We start from the raw sequence: 24,164 nt of genomic DNA, 5'->3' as shown, positions 1-24,164 counted from the left end.
CAGCACCCGCGGCCACTCCAGCGATGATCCTTAGCGTTATAAACCTTTTTGACGAAACGAAATTGACTATTGAGAGTCTGCCAACATGGGAAATATAATGTTGTGTTGATGATTCCACTGAATGACTTTATATATTTTAAAAAATAACAGACAGATAAGTAAAAGCTGTTTTGTAAAGTGAAAACTAATAACAAATATCTGTCGATGAATATATTAATATTATGGGAAATCCAATCCAATTCAACAACCCATCTATCTGTTGTTTAAATTACTAGAGGTAGACAAATCTATCCTTTTCCGCTTACTCATATAACAATAACCTGTCGATAGATAGCATTAGACTATCAGCCGTTTTCAATAACCTATCTAGCCTTAGTTTAACTTACTAGAGGTAGAAAAATCTATCCTTTTACGCTTACTTACATTTCAATAACCTGTCGACATAAAGCATTGGACTATAACTATATTGGACATAACTATGGATAGATAAGATCTTGCCATTAAACGGTGACAGCAATGTATCCGTAACTGAAGATACGTTATTGAAAACGGCCTATAACTATATTGTACATATCTATAGATAAATAAGATCTTGTCATTAAAAGTGACAGCAATGTATCGGTAACTAGAGATACGTTATTAAAAACGGACGACACATGTCTCACACAATACCTATCTACGGATAATTAAATAATTATAAATTCAAAAAATATATTATGGTCGATAACGAAACTTGAAAAGAGAAGAAAACATATTTGTAATTTAATGTAATAGAGTGGAAACTTCAAATGCAATGTCTTTGGTGTTTTGCCAAGATTTTTACATTGCCAAGGGAATCTTTACATGCGAAGACATTAAAATGATTCATAGTGTATGCACGCCACAATGGGCACTATTGCGTTGTCTCAACGTTGGAGATCGTTCGCGAAGGGAGGCGCCATAAATTTCCCAACGGGAGGTTCCGATACTAACAAAATTAGAGAGGATACTCGCGTCCGTCGGAACGTTATTTACTTATCGCGAGGATTATTACGTCGCTCTGCTCAGCGGATAACTCGCGCACGATTTAACGCAATTATTTTCTTTATTTGTACGACACACAGACTTGGATTGTTTTAGTTGAGACTAGCTATAGTACGAGCTCCTTATAAAGACAATTTTATCTGTCTGCAAAGTTTTTGGGTAGTTCGTTTTATTAAACTCGAAGTTAGGATGGCCTGTTCCAGCAGTAGTAACGACCAACAGAAGTTCAAAATATAACATTGTTATCGATGTTGGAATGGGAATTACTATGTTAAATAGAAACACACAAGTGAAGTTAGTACGAAAGTATTGTTGAATATTGGAGAAGCGAAAATAATCGTTTGTTGGAATTTCAACAGACTCTAATCTTATGACACGTTATTTCGAAACTCAAATCTCTTACATTTAATGTAATATAGTCACTACCTAATATATGTAAATACGATATCCAATGGTAGAGTACACAAGGTGCCATCTTAAACCAGGCAATCACTCCGCAAATATAAGAGACACAAAAAATTTGACCTGATATCGTATCATACGTAAAGTAAATCCTTGAATATTTCAAAGGTTGAGGTTTTTGTTTTTTGAATTTAAAGATAAAAAAATCGTAATAAAATTAGCTATTGTTCCTAAGTAGTGCGGTATCTAGTTGGAGCGCAGCGGAGATCAATCCTTAATCTAAGAAAAATTGTTTTATTGTTTGTTTTAAAAAGTTCCTGGTGATATATAAATCATTAAGGAACGTACTTTCGACATCAATAATTCAAATGTTTTTTGTATTTTCTTATAAATATTAACGCAACAATCACTTTGGTATTATTTTGTTTAGAATTAAAGGATCAAGCGTCATTATTCACTTCAAAATATATCGCACAGCAGTCTTACATATATCACATATAGTGCTAGTACATGACGTGTAATAAATTTACTTTATCTACACCCATGCTTTAAATCCTCTATTAAAGATTCTGAAACAGTTAGCTTATTACCAACATTAAAACACCCAATGTCGTAATAACCATTACAACATCCAAAAGAGTGTTGTAATGTTGTACTGAATTTCATAACAACACTCCTTGTTTTTTTTTCGATCCCTTCATGCGCAAAGAGTATCAACAAACAGCCACATTCTTATTACTCGATGCGTGGTATCTGTATGAATTTCAAAAAAAGAACATTTTCGTTTACGCGCGTTCCACACTACCAGAACCTGGCGCGCCGTAAAAAAAAGTAGGTTATTCGAAACCCCGCCATTTTTCTTGAAAAAATGAGCGATTGAAGTTTTGACAGCACACCGCCGGATATTTTAAACGCTGCAAAAGATCATAATATTCAAGTGAATTTTAATAATTGCACAATAGAAAATGTAAATTACTACTAAAATAAATAATTAAGTATTTCATTAACACTTAGTTTATTTGTATAAAATCAGTAATGTATAATATTAAGTTACTACTAGGACTGGCTGTTTTAATGTTAGCAGTAAGCTAACTGTTTCAGAATCTTTTAAATGATTCATATTCTGTGTGTAGTAGATAAAGTCGTATGCAACTGTTGATAATTAGGTAACACTCATGTGATACTATTATCACACTCGGCTTCGCCTCGTGAGATAAATCCACATTCGTGTTCTAATACCCCTTATTACACAACAGTTAGGCCATAGACTATATAGACTTTGTGAAATACTCAGTAAAGTATATTTTACGTATATTCGTGATCGTGGCTGTATAAATGACAGATAAAAGTAGAGGTGTAGAAACAAATATAATATGCGATATATTTTAAACTATAGTTACTGGTATTTGCTGCTTCAATTGAGAATTAAGTTTAATGATTCAATAGAGCCAGTTTGCTCACAGCTCGCTAGTTACCCGCCTGTCAGACAATAGGGTTGTAATTAACAAATGATGTAAACACGGCGCTGCCTGTGCTAATGTTAGTTCAGTTGAGTCGCACAGGTGCCAACTGTGTCTCCACTGTCTCACGGTAACACAATATTTGTTATGTTATCCGCATCGTCGTGCCACTAACTTCGTAAGCATGGGACGCTGCCTCCTCAGGCCTGACCATATCTCATGCAGACACAACCGACAATATTCATGATGACACTTGGCAGATGGAATGATTCCGGTAGGGAATGGCTGCCTCCCAATTGTGACAGGCTCCATAGAATACACAATAGTGCAAAGAATAAGTACTTTAATAATAAATACTAGCTGTCCCGACAGATGTTGTTCTGTACATAATAAATAAAATACTGTTTGTTTTATGAATTTGTAAATAATATTTCATAACATCAAGAATTAGTTCGTAAAATATGCTCCCTGTTGTTATAATTTAATTGTTTCACAGCTGAACTGTCACAATTATACGTCGTAAATCGAAATAAAAACTATCATATCTCTCAAGTTGTACTAAACTGCACTCTATGAAGCAATCCCCATTAAAATCGACGTCACTGGAAACAAACATCAGGACACCGGATTTCTATACATTAAGTTATGTATAGTATGAATTTCCAGGTGCTATCTCTTAATAAATTTAATGTATTAATTTAAACGGTGCTGCAATAAATAATCGTATTATTAAATTATAGTTTATTAAAACGATGAAACAGGGACTAGATTTTGATTGTCCTTGAGCGGTTTCTTATGTAATGCAGTTGTAGGTAGGTAGGTTGTATTATTAATTAAACAAAAAAAAATACTGGGAAAGTTTCTTGCGTTGCTTGTTGTCTCACTCAGAACGCCATATTATTATTTATTATAATTTAGAAGGAATCAAATTTAAAAATAAATATTGTAACTTACAAAATATATGCATTTATTTATACTACTGTACAATTCTGTAGCCAGTGTCCTTACTAAACTGTCTGACATTACATCTTTTGTGATTAGAAATGATTAACCGACACGAATTCTACGATTTTTGTTTTTCAAACTAGATATATTATAGAATAGAACCTACGACATAACAAAACAATGGTGTTATAATTATCATACTAGTAGATTAAAAACGCCGTGTTGCGTTTCGTTCTTCATTAAAATGCATTATATTTAAGTCCATGCGGACAAAGTAACGGGAACAGCTAGTTATATAGAAGATAAAGTGACCGAGCCTATGGCTTGCTGATTTAGCTCCAACAGAATGCCACACATCATTGTAACTTAATAATAAACAATGCAACTAAGTCGGATCATTAACTTGACACAAACGATTGAGTCGGGGAGAGTTCCCTCGTGCGCGCGGCGACGTGACGCACTGGTGGCGTAACGGATCCGATTCGACACTATTGCTGTATCGAGCCGGACACGTTGCGCGCCCTAAGCTGTGTAATTTAAACGTTGTCTCATGATTGAGACATTTCATTTGAAATATCATGTTAAATGAATACTAGCATGTTTAGCGGGAGTTGAAATTTAGGATTTTAAGTCGCGTTCATCATCACCATGATACAATCATGCGTGCCTTTCATCGTTGTGAGGTAGTCCGGCCCTGGAGCACTTTAATACATATTCGTTTAAAAGGCAAATTTATTAATTTGTGCAGTTTATCATCCCTATAGTGCGACGCCTAGAAGTCGCTTTATATTAAGCCGCTGCGCTGGCCCACCGTGGCGCATGGAGCGGCAGCTTCGCTTTACAAGAAAATGTATGTGATTGTGTCCACTGCAGCCAACGGACACGCTAACCATCAATTGACATCATTGTACATGCGTGTTACATAGCTCAACGCTGTCAACATCATGCACTCTGTGTGTCTCGTTGCTGTTTAAGAAAGAAAGAAAGAAAAAATGTTTTTTGACGTCATTGTGATAACAGTTCTTAAAGTTATTCTATACTTTAACAACGTGGGTCATCGTTTCAACTGCAATACATGCATAACACAGGTATCCATGGATTGCAGTGGCATGTGCGTAGCCTCTTCGTGCGTCGCGGTGTTGAGCAACGCTATAATTGTACATAGTCGTGGGTTCATATTCCTGTATAGTGTAGACCTAGTTTTTCAAACAAGTGAACCCACGCAGCTCTAATGCGACATAATGGGACATCAGCTTTAAGACGATGTATGAAATATCAGTTTATTCAAGAAAATCGTCACACGCAATAGTAAATTATGATATAATTCGCATAACGTTAGTTACATTTATTTAAAAACAAATCTGCATTTAAAATTCTGTCATTAATTAAAAGAAAATCAGATAAAAGAGACTGACAACAAACACGCAATAATTAATCAGGTGAACAATGAATACATTATAATTTAATTAACGATTCAATACCGTTAATTGAAACATTAACAAATTGAGGCAGGAGCGAACAATGGCCGTGTCACGCCGCTGGCTGCCACCGTCACGCCGATACGTACACGTGACATTGTGGAGCTGTCACGCACAGCACTTGCCGAATTATTGATGTCGTCTTGTAATATTTATTTTTATATTTAAATAGAATTAATCGTATGTTGATAGATTTGACTGATGTAATAGATAAATCTCCAAGATATATTTATATGAGGATATGGTCCCCTTATTAGGATAAGTACAAGATAAGTACAATTTCAAAACAAATTCGTTAGCCGCCTATATTTCAAGGTATATAGAGTATACCCATTTTAGCCATTTATGCACCCGACGCTGTTCGTGCTGGGTATGCTAGGGTATAATGAGATGAGGGTCCGTAGGGACTATATTCTAGCAGCGTATGTGATGAAGTTTTTTTTTTATGAAAATAAGGGACGAGACGAGCAGGACGTTCAGCATCAGCTGAATCATCAATTAGAATCAGGCCCTTCCCATTACATTGCAGTGTCGCTCAAGATAAGTGATACGCTCTGCCTATTACAATGCAGTGCTTCTCAGGATTAATGAAAAACTCAAAAATTTCTGATTGGCACTACAACTGCGCTCGTCACCTTGAGAAATAAGATGTCAAGTCTCATTTGCCCAGTAATTTCACTAGGTACGGAGTCCTTCAGACCGAAACTCAGAAATGCTTACACAATACTGCTTCACGGCAGAAATAGGCACTGTTTTGCTACCCATAATCTAGTCTGCTGACTGCACCGGATACTTCCGGTGCAAAGGAGCCTCCCACTGGTATTTATAATAGTATGATTGGCCAACTACTTGAGTTAATTCTTAAAATGTCGTCACGTGGCTGCTCTATAGTGCACCGATCGCTAACAAAGGTCCAGTATAATGATATTATAGTTATCTCCACAGCGACATAAAACTTTTTATTCCTATGTGTGAGTTTAAGAAACGAGGAAAACTGTAGAGCAATCAAATTAAGCAGTACGTACGTAATAGCACTAACAATGTATCCAATAAATTACGGGTAACGTCGGGAATCGAACCCGATACAAACTGATGGCCCTCCCTATTACATTAGTGGACAATGATACACTTAAATTGACCGTACCAGTTGTGTACTAAGTGAGAACCTAAAGCGATTTATACTGTATTTTCGAAAGCAAATTTTTCCAATCATATCATTGAATTATTATTATTATATACAAATAAACATACAGAATAGACTGATGATCTTGCATACTTAATTTAACAAAGATATTCATACCTTTTTCATTTTTAATTTAAACCTAGTTGTAGGACGGGCTTATATTAAATATTTTACTCTATAAAAATCGTATTATTGATAAAAACTAGTAACTACGGTTAAACTTTTATAACCTAACCTGGGCAAATGAGACCTCACATCTTATATCTCAAGGTGACGAGCGCAATTGTAGTGCTGCTCAGAAAATTTTGGGTTTTTCAATAATCTTGAGCAGCACTGCAATGTAATGGGAATGGCGTATCAATTACCATCGCTGAACGTCCTGCTCGTTTCGTCCCTTAGTTACATTAAAAAAACTTAAATATTGCTTTAATCAATATATTTGTCGGTGTTCCTTATCCATGGACGCTAATGGATAAATAACACAAATGGACCCGACAGTTGTTCTCTCTAAATAAATTTTGATAATTTTTTTCTGAATTTGCAAGGTATTTGAAAAGTTCAGCAAAGCTCTCATAATTCATGTTGCACATCAACGACAGCGATGGTTATTAAGTATCTAGTCCTTAATCTGGTGATCATCAATAAAACGAGACGATACTACAAAATGTATTTCAATCAGCTAAACTCACGATTCACCGGTGTTGGTACGGACTAGTTTCGCCAATTTAAATAAAAAAAAAGTATACTCCAAAATATCGCACTCGCTTGTGACTTGCACCACAATTAAGTCCGAGTCTTGAACGTCGTAAATATATTGGTTTCTATATAATTTCGTTCAAATGGAGGCTACCACAAGCGAGTCGGGGAGTGAGCGACACACGATAATACAATCAAACTCCCAACTACTTTTATTTAATTTACTAAGAATTTATCTTTATGCTGCTCCCAAAGTTAATCTTACTTGACTGTATTCTTTTTTTGAAACGGCTTCAAAACGGTTGAGTTTTAATAGGTCAAAACCCATTCGCTTACGTATACATCTTACTCAGAAAACCTCTATAGTAGGTATAGCACTAATTGCGTCTATTCAGAATCGGATATACTTACGGTCCGCCAACTCTATTTGCAAACGACTTTCCTAAAGAAACATAAATATCTAACGATATGAACCTATTCTAATATGAAACAAAGTAAAATATATAAAATTGGCTAGACGACAATTATACGTTTACTGTAACCAAATATATAATTCAGGTAACACGCGACTAAATATCCTTATACCCACAGACATTATTAAAATGCAAGAAAACAACCAAAAACTGGCTTCAAGGGCTGACTTTCCATGAGACCAGGGTCCAGGAGGCTCTGCTACTACGTCGGTACTGGATAGGAGCTGATCTAATTCCTAGCCAACAGATATGTTTGAAGCGTTTAAGCAAAAAGCAATCATATTATATCGTGAACCTATAATGTCAATCATATCGAGACCAATAATTTGATACAATCAAGCCTCTTAATAAACATGTATCGTGCAAATCATATTATTATTATTATTAAGAATCAATATTGTTTTATTTAACTGATCAATTACTATGTAATTTCTTAAGACAGCGATTGACAATGGTTGAGACGACATTGATTCGTGTATGATTTGTCTATTATCTCAACATTATTGTATATAGATATTTTAAATTTTTCTTATTACTTTTGACATTGTTTAAATTTTATTGTTAATTGGATTTTATTTTAATGCTTTTTTATTTTCATTTCTAAACAATATAATTTTCTGTGGAATAAATGTTAGTAATTAAATAGTACAGTTTTAGGTGTGATTAAAATGCAGGAGTAACATTAAGATGTTGCTGATGTTGCCACCTATGTAATAACTAATTAAAATAGTTAAGGGTTAAAAAGAGTGTAATTATAACAGTATTCTAACGTGATAAAATTTACATTTTATTTTATTATTTCCATTTATTTCCAGGACAACATTTTCACGAATTATGCTTAACAGAACTTTAACTTAACTTCCTTTACTTAGAACGCACTTATTAGATATTACTTAGATACGACATTGTAGAGTAGAAATATTCAATAGCCTGGATCGATAGCAAATAACCAGTTTTCTGGAGTTTTACCCACAAACTAGATGTATTAGTTTTAAGAATAATAAAGTTTATCTCTCAAAACAAAGATAGTACTAGTAGAAATAAGTTTCTGAGACCTACACATATAAGGCTTAATTGTAAATTGCTCTAATTTTAGATTAGAAGTAGTTTTCCACACATTTTTAATAGTTATTACAGAAATTTGAAATTTGATTTTATTTCAATAGCCTGGATTGCTGGGTTCTCATATTTTAAATGCGTTACCAATACAAAAAATATAGTAGACTATCGTATAAAAATATAGATACTTATACTAGTTTTTAAATAGCAAAATAAGTTTGGACCATAGGGTCCAGTATAGAACTCATCACTAATAATACAGATTAAAATGCAATACAAAACAATTATTTATATGCAGTCATATTACAAATATAATATTTATTGGTAATTAAGTGTAAATTAAAAGTGTACATAATTGGCTATAAAAAGATGCCTACGTAAAGACAGATAGTGTAACTTACTCATAATAGCAGATATGGTTATTGATATATAAGATAACAAGGAGATACTGTACCCCATCATTATATTTTAACAACGTGATTACAGATTATAACACAAGCTCGGCGCACACCAGCGCCGCGGGTGGCCGGGAAACGTACTTGTTATTCTAGTCTGTGGCTGCGACACGTGACGTCATCTCTCATTATCTCTCCATTGGGTTTTTATTCTGTGCGTTTGCGTGTGAAATGGCGGCAGATTATGGTGATTAGTCGATTTGTTTGTTCATGTAATTGAGTTTGTTTTGTTCGTTTTCTTTTGAAGATAAGCGCTGATGCTAACTAATACCGAATACTACAATTAATGTGCGAAGCTGCCAAAAAACGTTCGCTTGGAAAAAAATATTCATCAAAAGTAATTTTTTCATTGGTTTTTGATATTTAACCGTCATCGCGGTATTTTTAATTTTTGATCATTAAGTACATTTTAATAAACACATTCATAATAAGCAATGTCTAATCATAGTAATCACGACCATCATTAGCATCCCAACACAATCAATTAATTTAAGCTTTAAAGGTTTGATACATCCAGTATATACGATAATTTATATTTATAGTTTGTTTTTTATAACATTCTACGAAATAAACTTTATTCAAATAGGCTTCAGCTAAGCGCTTTTGAATCGTCACTATAATCGGAAAGAATAGACTTTCGAGAGAAGAATCTTAGATAATTTATACGTCTAGAAAGAGCCTTTTGCCGCTATACAGCGGATGAAAACACGCCAGGTTTATTACTTTAGTGTGCGTGTCAAGCTATGTTTCACAGTCATGATTTGTATTTTACTTTGTTTCAGTGTGAGTGCATTGCTTAAAATAGAAGTTAAATGTCTTCCTATATTTTTTTCGACGTTTTCACAGCTGTCACAGTCTGCCCATACATTTAAATGCTCTAAGACAATATATAATATGAAATATATAACTAAACATTATGTCTAACAACAACAGAGTTCCCGATTACAGGATCGACGAGACAAAGATGAAAGAAAGATAGGTATGTGGGGACACACATATACATGCGTAATGTAACTGCGTAACGTAAATGCGACACCCCCCCCCCAACACCAACCCACCATACGACGCCGCCACATGTAATGACATCTTAGCAATTAAAATCATTGGGACACAACTTTCAGATCATTTATGATCGGCAGATTCAGGGAAATTATTTTTACTAATTAACCCTACGGTACCTAACAAACTGAATTACTAAGTTAGTACCTAACTAGGTACAGACACTGCTCTAGCTATCTATATGGTGTCCAAAAAGGCGGTTAAAAGTCATCGAACATAAACACAATAGTAAGTCAGTAACACGGCCCATTTGAGAGTGTCCCCTCCGCTAAGTGCACGAAATGAAGCGACGACCCTCCCGTTCATAATTTATTATCATTTATTATAGTTTCCATAATATGTTATAATTACATTACTTTTCCTAGGGGATGCTTGTTATTAATTCATGTGTGAATTTAGCTTTCTGTTCCCATTGTCATTTGTTTACATTACATTTTGACCGAACCGCACTTTGATAGTGGAAGTTTCCACAACTACAGCTAAATCCGGATTTAACCAGTTCCACATTTCCAACGGTTAATGTTCCAAGTGGGAGGACATTGCCAGTGGAAGGCTCCTTTGCACAGGAAGCTAGATTATGGGTACCACAACGGCGCCTCTTTCTGCCGTGAAGCAGTAATGTGTGTTTACTGTGTTTCGGTCTAAGGGGCGTCGTAGCTAGTGAAATTACTGGTCAAATGAGACTTAACTAACATCTTATGTCTCAAGGTGTCGAGCGCAATTGTAGTGCCGCTCAGAATTTTTAGGTTTTTCAAGAATCCTGAACGGCGCTGCATTGTAGTGGGAGAGCGTATCAATTACCATCAGATGAACATCCTGCTCGTCTTATCCCTTATTTTCATAAAAAAAAATTACTAGTGAACACGATTTGCTTATACTGAGGTACATTTCTCGTAGGTATACGTTGCTATCTCAACCATATCAAACAAGGAGGAACCTACAAAGCGACCTTGGGACATTGCAGTGTAACACTAAACACAAATTACTCAACCACGTCTTGAGTTTCAAATCTCTGGTCCAGGGTTGGTGTTAACAGTGGGCAAGATGGAAGGAAGCGGATGTATGAATGTGAATCTCAGTAAGTTTTTGCGAGGGTCTGACTAATGAAAAACTCTGAGAAAAAAACCCGGCGGTCCGGCCACATATTTATTATTGCTGTCATCTCTAGTCTGGCGCACTCCAGTATCAGCTGGATCCATTTTAGCAACTCGAATTGTCGGGGACTTAGTGCTCTGTGAACTGTGTGGCTGGATCACTTGGCGTTGCGTAGAGACGTGGCTTCATTGTGTGATTTCTACCGCATTCATCACGATGAATGTTCCGAAGAGCTGTTTCACCTGATTCCGGCAGCCGAATTCCACCTTCGACAACAACACGCCACAAATTAGGATATCATCCCCACCATCTAGATGTGTGACGGTCCTCCACAATGCGGTTTTCAAAGAGCTTTCATCCATGGAATGACCATCCCTGTGCGGTGTTTCCGGGATGATACGACATGTGCACCTTCCTTAAGGGCTTCCGGTAACGCTCCTGTGATTCCTCTGGTGTTGCAAGAGAATGTGGCGGTGGTGATCACATAGCACCAGGTGACAGTTTTTAGGTACCTTTATATTTTCAGAACGACATGAGAGGGATTAAGTTATAATTTTTGATATTATGAATAAAATTATTTCAATCGACAGTTATTGTTGTGCAAAATGTATTCGTGCCCCGAATCGTTGACCTCACAGTAAGTTGCTCTTCGTTATTGATCTATACACACAGACAACACAACACATTACCAACTACCCCGCCGCCACCCTTAACACTTGTCACTTTAAACACTACATTTATATTTATTAGATGTGTGTGCACCCTACCCGAAAAACGATAACACAATATCAACTGTATTTTAATTCTCATAAGATATATTTTGTGTTGACTGTTTACGAATTTTAACGTGTTACAAATTGAATTTTAACTTTTAAACGTTTTTAAAACTTTAAGTGATAAATAGTGACTGACACCAGTTTCATGTAATCAAATTATTGACTTTGATTTATTTATATAATGAAATTGTGAATTATTTCTTATTGAGTTACTGTAGTTGTCAGATGATAGATGGTCTTCTGAGCCAGATATTAGTACGCTAATACCATTTAAATGTGTCTTTCGGAAGACTTAAGGCTGGGGACCGAGCCAATGGCCTTGAGGAATCGAGCGGAGCTAAGTTACCTCTCTCGCACAAGATTGCCTTAGTTTTAATTCAGAAGTAGACGCATTTATAATTTATTACAAACATAATACAGTTTTCTTTACAAAACAATGTTATGTTAAATAGTATTGGTGTACCTTTAAAAAAAATTCGTACTATGTTTATCTATAGATTGAATGATTAGCATGGCTCCAACTCTAAAAGTTAGAGGTATTTTGGTGATTTTCTTTCGCACTTTCTATAAAAAATACAAATGTAAAGAAAAAATGAAAATATTCTGTAGATGTATAATATTTTTATGTAAAAATATAAGCCTAATATAAACCGTCAGGCAATGGTTTCAATTATGCGCTTATTTGGCGATTTCTTGGGATATCCCAAGCTATCAGCCTTAAGTAATTATCCAACCACTATCTAAGAGCTGCATTTCTAGAAGAGTTACAGATACAAAAGATATTCTATCTCCACGTCAGGAGCACTGTCGTGTGTTGGCGGTCGGATGATAGTACGTTACTTTTATTTTTTTATTTATTAATTTTAAAGGAACATACAGTCATATACAAAAATAATATACAAATAATTAAATTTAAAATACCAAAATAGTCCTATCAATTATTATACAAAAATGTAAGCTTAAAGAGTACCTAAAGACCTACTATACTCAGTTTATGGCAAAGAAAGTGTTTAGACAATTAAACATATAATAACAACCTAGTTTATTTTTAAATTAAAATATAATTTTCCTTTTTTATATTTAATTAAGGTTAAATAAAATATATTTACGTCACAAAGAGTGTTATTGTAATAACTTCATGAACGATTTACCTACATATAGCCCAGTGGTTAGTGACCCTTCAGACTGAGCTAGACGTCCCGGGTTCGAGTCCCGGTAGGTGCAATCATTTACATGATGAATATGAATGTTTGTTTCCGAGTCATGGATGTTTATACGTATTTTTAAGTAGGTAAGTATATCGTATTAAATATATCGTTGTTTTGTACTCATAGTACAAGCTATGCCTAGTTTAGATAATTTGTGTAAAACTATGTCTATATTATTATTATTTCTAGCATTATTTGTACGAGAATATTAGTTATATATATATATATATCGTCACATATGTTCTTTGATGAGTAATGACTCGCAATGTATTGTCAATATTATACATATATACAGATTGACATCAGGTAGTATATAATATATAGAATATATGAAGGAGACTCCCTTCATCAGTTATAAGTAATAAAACTAAACAAGTAACCACGGCTACTGGAAATATTGAAGATGAAGAGTTTAACATTGAAAGACGGTCTGCATTTACATAATTTGTGATCTATATCTCAAACACCCTATTAGACAATAACAAGAACAACTACGATAAAAAATAGCAAATTCCACTTCATTATAATAATGGGGTTGTGGCAACCCTAACAGATATCTTATAATACATGAAACATACCTTAATGCAATAACAATAAGGCCCACAATGCGTGGCGCCATTATATTAACAGATAATAGACACTTGTCGAAAGCGTGCGATTACTTAGCGACTTGTTTTGTGTTTTCCATAACATTAATCTTAATAGAGATAATGTCTTTAACAATGTCGTGTCTTTGAACCGGTTTAAAATGTAAAAAAAAACACTTTTTTTCGATTTTCTTTCTTCAACGATGACTCACGAACGAATCATCCGGTTTTGACCGGTTTGGTGTTAAGAGCTGACTGATTTTTGGAATTGATCGGTAAAATCGAATCGGACGAAATTATATTCAAAATCTAAGTTGGGTCAAGCCCTTTCCAATGGCACCAACCGCGACAAAATCGGTCGGGGTGTTCAAAAGTTATAAGAAATTTATATACATCCACACACATACATACATACAGATGTGCGGACACCATTGCGGGAATAGAAGCTTCCTAGAACCTTAAAACGTTGAGATTTGGTGAAAACCCGATTTTTTGAAAATAGAGTAACACCAATAACGTCCCGAATTTTTGACATTTTTCATTTTTCTTAGCAGAAATTTAAAAACTAACTAATTGACTGCCGATTTTCTGAGCCTTGTTTAGGTTAGGCTTGATATTCAAGCAAATCTATTCGACACTAATTAATAATTTTTTTATTTTGTAGTATTTTGGTATTATTTGTATTCCATGGTAGGTTTCGCAACTCTCAGTAAATACTCATTGATGGGGTGGGGTGTCAGATACAAAGTAAGTCCCCACCATCTGGATGTGTGAAGTTGTTCCACAATGCGCTCTACAAGGAATTGTCTTCCATGAAGAACATGAATAACCAAACTAATATTTTCGTGTGCGGTTTGCAGGACGGTACTGCCTTCCTGACAGACTGCCAACGCTCCTGTGACTCCTCGTTGTAAAGCTATATACTTTGTTAGTTTTCGATAAAGGCTTTATTTATGTATCTATTCATTCATACATATTGGCAATAAATCGATTAGAAACGTTGATTATTTGGTACACTTAGTTTATTTCGTTATACGTTATTTCGTTTCTTTTTTCGGTTTTTTATGACAACAAAGGACAATACGAGCAGGACGTTTAGCTGGTAATTGATACGCCCTGCCCATTACAATACAGTGCCGCTCAGGATTCTTGAAAAACCCAAAAACTTTGAGCGGCACTACAATTGCGCTCGTCACCTTGAGACATAATATGCTAATTCTCATTTGCCCATTAATTTCATTAACTAAGGGCAAAATAAGTAACTAACTTTAAATATAAGTGAACTTTCATTCGGAATCAATGGGAACTATATTTCCTGTACTAACAATATTTAAATATTTCACAGAAATTAATTCGCAACTTAAATCACGTATAAAGTAAATAATACTGTGGTAAATAGGTCTAAAAATCTATAAACATAGTTCTTAATTAATAAAAAAAAATCTATTCTATTCTAAAAAGGATTTAACTTAGGTTCTTAACAAAATTTATTCCATTACGGAAATACCTGGCGCTCTGAGACAGAGGAAACGGCGTAAGTAGCTCTTAAAATATTCTTTAGTGCGCTTTAAAAAACCTGTAGAAATTGTACAGTTGAGTAGAAAGAGTTATACACCAGCGCCTTTTGTCAATAATACCTGTACTTTATTGACTAAATTATAAAAGTTTATAGATTTATTTATAGCTATTGTAGAAATATCATATTATGGAGTCCACTAGATTTAATAACAAGCAATAATTAGATAAAAAAACAAATATTGGTGACATTTAGTTGTGTGGGTACGTACCCCTTATTATTATACCCTATTGGGTATATGCATGATGTTTAAAAGTACTTAAATTTGATTTTTTACATCGTAAAAGTTATCAAACACTAATTGATCAAAACATGTGACATCATAGTCTATGTCAACAAAATATGTTATAATAATAAATGGATAGCCGGTTTTATTCCTTTGGTTATATTGCAAAAACTACAGTTTCATTTTATAACTTAGGTTCAGGACTCATTGGAAGTAATTGATATGAATCCCTACTTATAATAATGACATTATAAATATGAATGTGAGTTTCTTTGTTACGCTTTCACGCCTACAACAAAGAACAAATTTTGATAAAATTCAGTAGGTACTGTACATAGATACACTAGACTGTAGAGTTTGGGAATGGACATAGGCTACTTTTTTTGCGAAAAAACCTAAAATGAGGGATTGTAATAGGGGATGGAAGTTCGACATTATCGGAGATGACACTATGAAACTGTATTTAGGCACTTGATAAGATATAAATAAATATTTATAGTAGCGTTTTAGAAATTTCGTTGGTGGTGTGTACCTAGGCAAAATAGTATTCTTTATTTAACTAGGTTAAAGATTTCTCTTTAACATAGTTAATCGGCCTATAGACGCCTAATAATGTAATTGTCTATGAAACTCTATTTTGATTGTGTCGTTGGTGTGTTAAAATGGTGTTATGTCTGCGGTAAAAAATATTTTAAAATTTCTTATATTATGTCCCTAACAGCTTAGGGCCAATCACTGTATGTGCGGAGTTAAATTGAGATAAAATCAGTCATTCACATAAAGCAAATGCTTGGCGAATTACTAATGCGGTAAAGTTACTTGAACCAACTCATTAAAAGTAGTACGGGCGATAAGAAGTAGTTTTTACAACTCAAGGATTGCTCAAATAGCATGCTAATGCTAAAACGCTTCAGATGTTTATTGTTTCTTGATGGGTACTTACTAATATCAATCAATATTAGCAATTCAAATCTCCAACTTTAAATGAAATGTACAACTCGCGATCGTCGGCATACTTTTGATATTTGCAATATTTTATGCAGTTAGTAACATCTGCTTTGCAAACAATATAAAGACGTGGTCCTAAAACTATAAAACCTCCTCTACGAATATGAAGAGGAGTACCTCCAGGTCAATATCAAATGGTCCTATAATCATCAAATGGTTCATCTTAACATCGTGTGTTATAAGATCAACTAGCAGTATCTGATACTGTCAAATAAAATCCGCTCTGGGGGTCTATTAGGTACCAAAAGCGACAACCAAAGTTTCGGTCCGAAACGAAAGAACGACGAACTTCAAATTAAATCCAAAGTACTTAGGATCCGAATAGTGCGGACAGATTTCGTTTCGGAACCATAGACATAACCATAAAAAGAGAAGCTGTTAAGACCAAATAACAAATACGTAAATGTCAAGTGAATTTGGGAATAAGGTAAACGAAAGACAAAATGTCTAATCGCGAACTTCGTTGCGATCTTCGGATCCGAAACACTTTCGTTATAGGAAAATGTACGATCCGTCAACCGAAATTTCGTTTTTCTATTTTGGTAATAGGGATCCAGGCCTGTGACGTCATCTGTAGCGTCCGTGGCGGCTGAATTATTCCGTTTCAACTTGTGGGTACTTTGCTGACTATCGCTGTTTAAGTAACTATTTTGTCTGACCTTTATTATTAACCATTTCAAGTTTTCTAATTACGTACTTCCAGAGTTATGTTACCTATTCAAAGACAGCGTAGCATTATGTTGTACCACTCAGTTACCTATATTAGAATCTACTGTTAACTACCACCGGCGCTATTCGTGCTTAGCCATATCTCGCACTTTAATCTTTCTTTATAAACACAATTTTCATCTGAATTATTAAACTTCGTATGTTACGTACTATGCAACTTTAGTAGGCGAAAAAGGGAAATTTAATTGGGAATGTTTTATAGTATTATAATTTAAATTAAGAAACGACTTGCATTAATTAAGTAAGCTTAATTAAGTTTTCAAATTATCCTGTTCGAAGTGTGTATACCGGTGTAGAGGTGGAGTAGAGTAGAGGTAGGCCGAATGAACAGACGCAAAAAGACAAATCAAGTAGAGACAAAAACGGCCGCCATACCACTACGAAGGGCGGAGCTAATCATAGCAACTACTTCGACATAACCGCACACAACTCAATGTCACGCCACACTAATATATAAACTATGCAAACGCGATAAGATTCACATTTAAGTGGATGTTGACGTTCGTTACATCACTTTGGAACTGATTTATGATAGAGAAGTGGCCAATCAGCGTACGGTTTCCATGGATACCTTTAGTTTGCAGCTAGCCCGCTAGATGTCGTTAGTAATATTACAGTATATGAGGTTAAAGTCGAACTAAATCAATTTTAGAACTCAGATACGTACATATCTAGACCGCTCACTGTAGTAATTTTGAGGGATGTTAGGATAAATCATTTTATTGGATAGGCATTCATTTTTATTCGTAGTAAGAAAGGTACTAACGTGATAATTTAAAAATTAGGCCTTTGAGTATGTCCAGAATGCATTTTAAAGCGTAAATGTATTCAAAGTTGAAATTTACGTAATCACTTAAGAAATAAATAATGACATTATATTATATTATTATTTTAATGTTATTAAGTTGAGGTTGGCTATGGATATCATAATATAATCTCATTAGGTCATCAAAACAATTTGAACTGAGTCACAGATGTGCGCAGAAAAGACGCCCCGGCCGAGCGTCAATCTCGTCCTACTTTTCAAGCAACAACTTAACTTCACTTATCGTCTAATCTGTAAATCACGTCTCGGGCGCTCTAACTCGTAAAGAGCTTTTAATTATAGCTTCAACATATTAAAATAAGAACTAAGCCTTACTCAATAGTATAATTATCGCTCCAAGCGCTCACACTGATGTGGAACATTCCAGAAGGGGACTCGAGAATTTCTTCTAATGAATACGTACGATGTATTGCAGAGTTCGGTTTGATTGCGCCCCGCTTCGCCGCTCGGAAAACCTAATCTCCAGAAAGATATTATACACAAATTTGAGCGATCCACAATCACTGCCGTACAACGTTGTGAAATACAATTTAAAAACGATAAAATACGATACATTTTCCAGTAACATTCATAGATTTCCCTCACACGTCAAATTAACTAGCAATGAACTCTACACGTTTTCGATAGAGTATGATTTGGGCTGCAGCTTTCTCGGCGGAAATGAAATTTTCATAAATGTGTGAGTGGAGAGGGGAAGAGGGGGGGTTTGTGGGGCGAGGGCGGACGGGAGGCTATTCCTGTGTTTCCGGCAGCCGTCTCCCGAGGGAAAGCAGCACTTGAGCTGTTGTGTGCTACTCCCGTCAACAGAAATATTATTATTAATAACCAGATGTGGAGTAGCACACAGCACAGTAGGTACGCCTAGTCACCAATCTGAAGCCCTTTAAGTTATTCCTCACTCGACAAGTACCTACTCTATATCTACAATATCTATCACCTTAAATTATCTTTTATTCGGTTTCCTAATTAAGCAGTTCTTTTCTTGTAAGGAGAAAAATATGAATTAAATTAAAGTAGGTATATACTCTAGTTACATAACCATTTCTTCTATCTCACGGGAAGGTCATTTATGTCCTTGAGTTAATTAGTGAGTTGGGGCTTGTTCTGGTGATTATGAAGAATTTCTGAGAATTTCTCAATGAAGGTCCTATACCAATGGTTGAAATAGTTTATCGAGCCGTGTGAGTCATGTAGCAATATTGGTAAGATCGTTTGATGAGTCGGGGCTGTCTCGCTGCCATCATTGTTCGAAGTTCTAGTAACATCTGCTATTATTGCTTGACCAGATCTGAGGAAGCTGTCGTAAGTTACACCAAGAGAGACCACCAAACAGTTGCCATCACTTTTCAATGGGTCGCTTTGGGTGTGTTCTGGCATCGCTTCCATACGATTATCGTTTAGAATTTCATTAAACGTTACAACTCACCCTAAAGTCTCTTCATTCCTGTTCCGTAAAAAATAGTAAAGCAAACATCAACGCCTGCTTTCTCTCTTTAGGTCACTTAATCGAGAGCTAACTCGTGGGTATTTTGATGCGGATCAGCTTCTGCCATCGCATCTAATTGATCATTATTTGCCTCAGTGGCCGTTCTTCCTCGGGTTTCATTATTCAAGTCAAAGTTTCCTTTACAGAATTATTTCATAGCACGTTGCATTAATCAGCCGTTTCCTCTCTTAGCGCAGATTTAATATTGAGAGCAGTTTCTGCTGCGTAAGCTCCACGTCGAAACTCGTATTCTAAAATAAGCCTCAGACCAAAAAAGAAATCTACCTACATTATGGATCATTATATAATATTTTTTTTATGCTATTAATATAATTTCTTATAACAATCTTTATTTCTGAAATAGGTTCTCTCGCGTGCAATAAAGAGTATCTACCTATAGATATACCTTTAATAGCATGATTTTCTTTAATAAGAATAGGTTTTAAAATTCAAGAATATACCTGGTATCAATGGGATAAGGTAGAACCGAATTGAAAGTTGTCTTAAAAGTGATGATTGTCCGGCAAATTAGAATAAGATTATTTCCATAAAATGCTTTTGACAAGTTTAATTGATCAATGTCACTTTTGTTTCTTAAGGAAGGTTACACATCGTCACAGAGTTCTTAAGAAATAGTTTTTGTCTATCTTAAATAGCTTTAGGTATAGGTGTATTACAGAAATTGATAATAAAAGAATATTTTATTTTACCTACGCAAGTTGTACAGTTTTGCAACATATAACGTAGGTCCTAATCGTTTGTAATATACAACATTCGAACACAAAGCCCTCATAAAGCCCATCTAAAAATATTTAACAATAAAACAATCAAATACTAATTGACAGATCAATTCAATTACATCAAATTAAAAAAGAACCACAGATTAATTAACGTCAATCTGACGTTTGACAACAATTAGGATTGTTAAGGCTACGGTCGGGGCCAGAAATCCGATGATGCAAAAAATGGAACAATTGAATGTGGAACCGCAGGGCCGTCTCCGAGATGCATGCTCCGTGTACTGGCAGCTTCCTTCCGCGAATTATTAGTGCAAAGTATCGGATTGCTTTCGTCTTAAATCGTTTTCTATTGCACTAGTGTTACCACTATATTCCAATTTTGTGGAATAAACAATAACAAATATTGAAAATACTTTACCGAAGTATAACACAGCTTAATTGAAAATAATTAAGTGGAAATAAAGTTTACCTACGTTAAGGTGATTAGAGTGAGGCGTTACAACGAGGACTACTTGTAATGTTTCGTTAAAATTTATTTATAAACAATGATATTCTTAGAAATTATTTAACAAACATTATTAAAGAACAAGTTTACTTAATTAAACAAAATGCCGAACAGTTTCGATGATTTTTGGTTAGAACTCCGGTCTTTTTCTATTCAGACTATAGGTTTAAGTGTGGATTTATTTTATCACTGAAGTTACAAGATGTAACTGGTTTCTTTGAAACGTGATTATTTTGTACTACTTGAAGTGTTGTCCCTCGACAACACTTCAAGTAGGTAAATGTTAATAAAGTTTAAGATAATTTCACAAACGGTTACAACTGCGTACTTGTTTGATCCAAGGTAGGTAAAAGTACAGGACGATTATATTGAAAAGTATAGTCATCGTATTGCGAAGGTAATTGCTTACTTAAGTGGGTTGTACGTTTACGTAACACGAGACGTGGTGCGCCGCAGTGTCACGTTACACGTTACACGTAGACCGTTGCACGGTTACGTCACGCTCAATAGACGTAGGGATGGTAATCAGTTCCGGAGATCCGATATCCTTAATTCAATTATTATATGAAGCTCAATGTGAACGCATTAAATCACAAAGGTTGTGGTTGCTTCTAAAATCGATATTGCAGTACTTCGGCAGACTTGTGCAAAAAAAGCTTGTTCTGACGTTCAGTTTAAAGAGTTTATTTCTCAAAAATAACAAAAATTCACTTACATGAGAACAATAATTTTAAATAACTATAAAAGAAAACATAAATTTTAAAGTAAACTTGACAATACAATAATAAATTCAACAAACAAACTATTGTGTTTGAGAGTGCTTTTATAATTTAGCTTTAAAGTTTGGAAAAGATTTTCCCTCAAATATATCTTTCTTCAAGTCATTTTATAGTAGCAATCCCTCAAACTGTATAGTTTTCGTACCATTATTTGTTCTAGCTTTAATTAATTCTAGTTTATGTTTGAATCGGGTACCATGTTCATGTGATTTTGTCTTAAAAGTCATTTGGGTATGTACGGACTCTAAGAGTATTTTCCTAACTAGTATGCATACATTGTATTTGTATAACTGACATGTATGCAGATAGTTGATCAGTTTTCTTATATTGTTCTCTAGACGGGAAATGATAATCCAGTTGGAACAAAACTAGTTCAGTTTAGTTAAGTTATACGTCGATATTAAGTTGATATTAATATTATTTATCAATATTCACATACTGATAAAATGTTCACCAAACACCAGCAGTTTGACAACACCTATCAAGGTGTGCGGAAGATTGGTCCATCACAGTACTCGTTACTACTCGTATCTTGAGGTTTATATAAATTACTTACGCAAGTATGTCGAAATATTATTGCCACCAACACTTTACACAGATTGTTTAAATCTTTATGTACCTACTATACGAATCCAGTGTCATGTTTGTTTCCAGTAAACTCCTAAGAAATAAGCGGATTTTAATGGGGATTACCTCCTGGAGTGCAGTTTAGTCCAACTTGAGACATGGATAGTTTTTATTTCGATTTGGGACTCATAATTCTGTTTATTTCCAATATTTGTTTTGGATGGACAAAATATTTTCTATATGAGAATTTGTTGACGCACGGTTTGACGGATCTGCTGTAAATCAATTTCATTATAACAGCATACTTTTCGAAATACGAAAGAATTCTTGATGTTAGTGTTGACGTTTGTCGTCTCGGCTAGTATTTTATAAAATACTATTTATTGTTTTGTAAAAGAGGCAATGTGTATCTTGCCACTCTACTTTTCCGATGTGGTGGTACATAAATGATAAAGTAAAAAAAATATTCATATATGGAATTTTTAATCTAAATCATTGAATGATTAAAATTTGAATCGTCTCAATTCGGTATTCAGTTGGGTTTCGTTTTGTTTGCGTTTTTTAATTTGTTTTTCCTTGAGTGGCCAGACTTGTGCGAGACAATACTTCAGCTAATATTTAATGCAGGTAGAAATCTAAGACTCAGTTTAAAGGCATTATTTGATGAAATACAGCGTAACCGTAGCAATTAGTATTTGAATTGAGTTTTTCTTTTTTTATGACAATAAGAGAAAAGACGAGCAGGACGTTAGCTGATGGTAATTGATACGTCCTTCCCATAACAATGCAGTGCCGCTCAGGATTTTTGAAAAATCCGAAAATTCTGAGTGGCTCTCTCACGCCTAAACCACTGATCGTATCGACATGAAACTACGGTTAATGGCTACTTATTTTTTTATTGTATTTGTAATAGGATGAATAAAATTTAATTTATTTCCTTTTAAAATTCGCCCAGCGGACCGGGCTGGAACGGCTATTATATATATATTTATTGATGTTCTTATGAATAGGTACGATCCACAGACACAGATATCACTCAGCACACGAAGACCTAACTACTAACCTGTATCCTGTCTTCCGGGAGGTCTGTTTTGAGGGACAGCATCTCTCGGGCGTACACGTCCGGATAGTGCGCGTCCTTGAAAGCCTTCTCCAGTTCATCCAGCTGGTAGGACGTGAAGATCGTCCGGCTGCACAGACACGGATCAGTGAGATACAATATGCACCACTGTGCATGAAACAGTTGGTGTTACGAATACAGTCTAGTGAGACTACTGTACTTCTTTATAAGTGATAAGTTATCACCGCGTCCCATACTCACATCTCGATACAACGCACTTGGAAGTTCATACCACAGTTTCGTAGTACCTACTACATGACAGATTTTTTTTTATGAAAATAAGGGACGAGACGAGCAGGACGTTCAGCTGATGGTAATTGATACGACCTGCCCATTACAATGCAGGGCCGCTCAAGGTTCGTGAAAAACTCAAAAATTCTGAGCGGTAGTACGACTGCGCTCGTCACTTTGAGACATAAGATATCAAGTCTCATTTGCCCAGTAATTTCACTAGCTACGGTGCCCTTCAGACCGAAAAACAGTTATAACAGCTTACACATGAATGCTTCACGGCAGAAATAGGCACCGATAATCTAGCCATTATCCGGTTATCATTGGTGGTTCTTATAAATACGTTTTTAACAGGCTGGCAATGCCAAACATATTAAAAAACACTCAAACTAAAAATCAGAAGATATTTTCGGTTTTTAAAATAGTGTTATTAAAAAAGACAGTACTTTATCTTAAAAATGTTTGATGTAAA

General features: G+C 34.9%; 1 protein-coding gene across 2 annotated transcripts in view; it reads right to left on the bottom strand.

The window, feature by feature from the left end:
* The window catches only part of LOC126971752 (visual system homeobox 2-like), a 149,442-nt gene that overhangs the window by 51,064 nt on the left and 74,214 nt on the right, over positions 1 to 24,164 (bottom strand). For both annotated transcript variants that reach the window (XM_050818141.1, XM_050818142.1), the window contains exon 5: positions 23,405 to 23,531. In XM_050818141.1, coding sequence (XP_050674098.1) covers positions 23,405 to 23,531 — 127 coding nt within the window. The remainder of the gene's footprint in view (positions 1 to 23,404; positions 23,532 to 24,164) is intronic.

This window comes from Leptidea sinapis, chromosome 24, assembly GCF_905404315.1.
Source record: "Leptidea sinapis chromosome 24, ilLepSina1.1, whole genome shotgun sequence".
NCBI classification, from domain to species: Eukaryota; Metazoa; Arthropoda; class Insecta; order Lepidoptera; family Pieridae; genus Leptidea; species Leptidea sinapis.
Note: the sequence above shows the minus strand (reverse complement) of the source record. Positions and strands in the feature narration are given on the sequence as shown.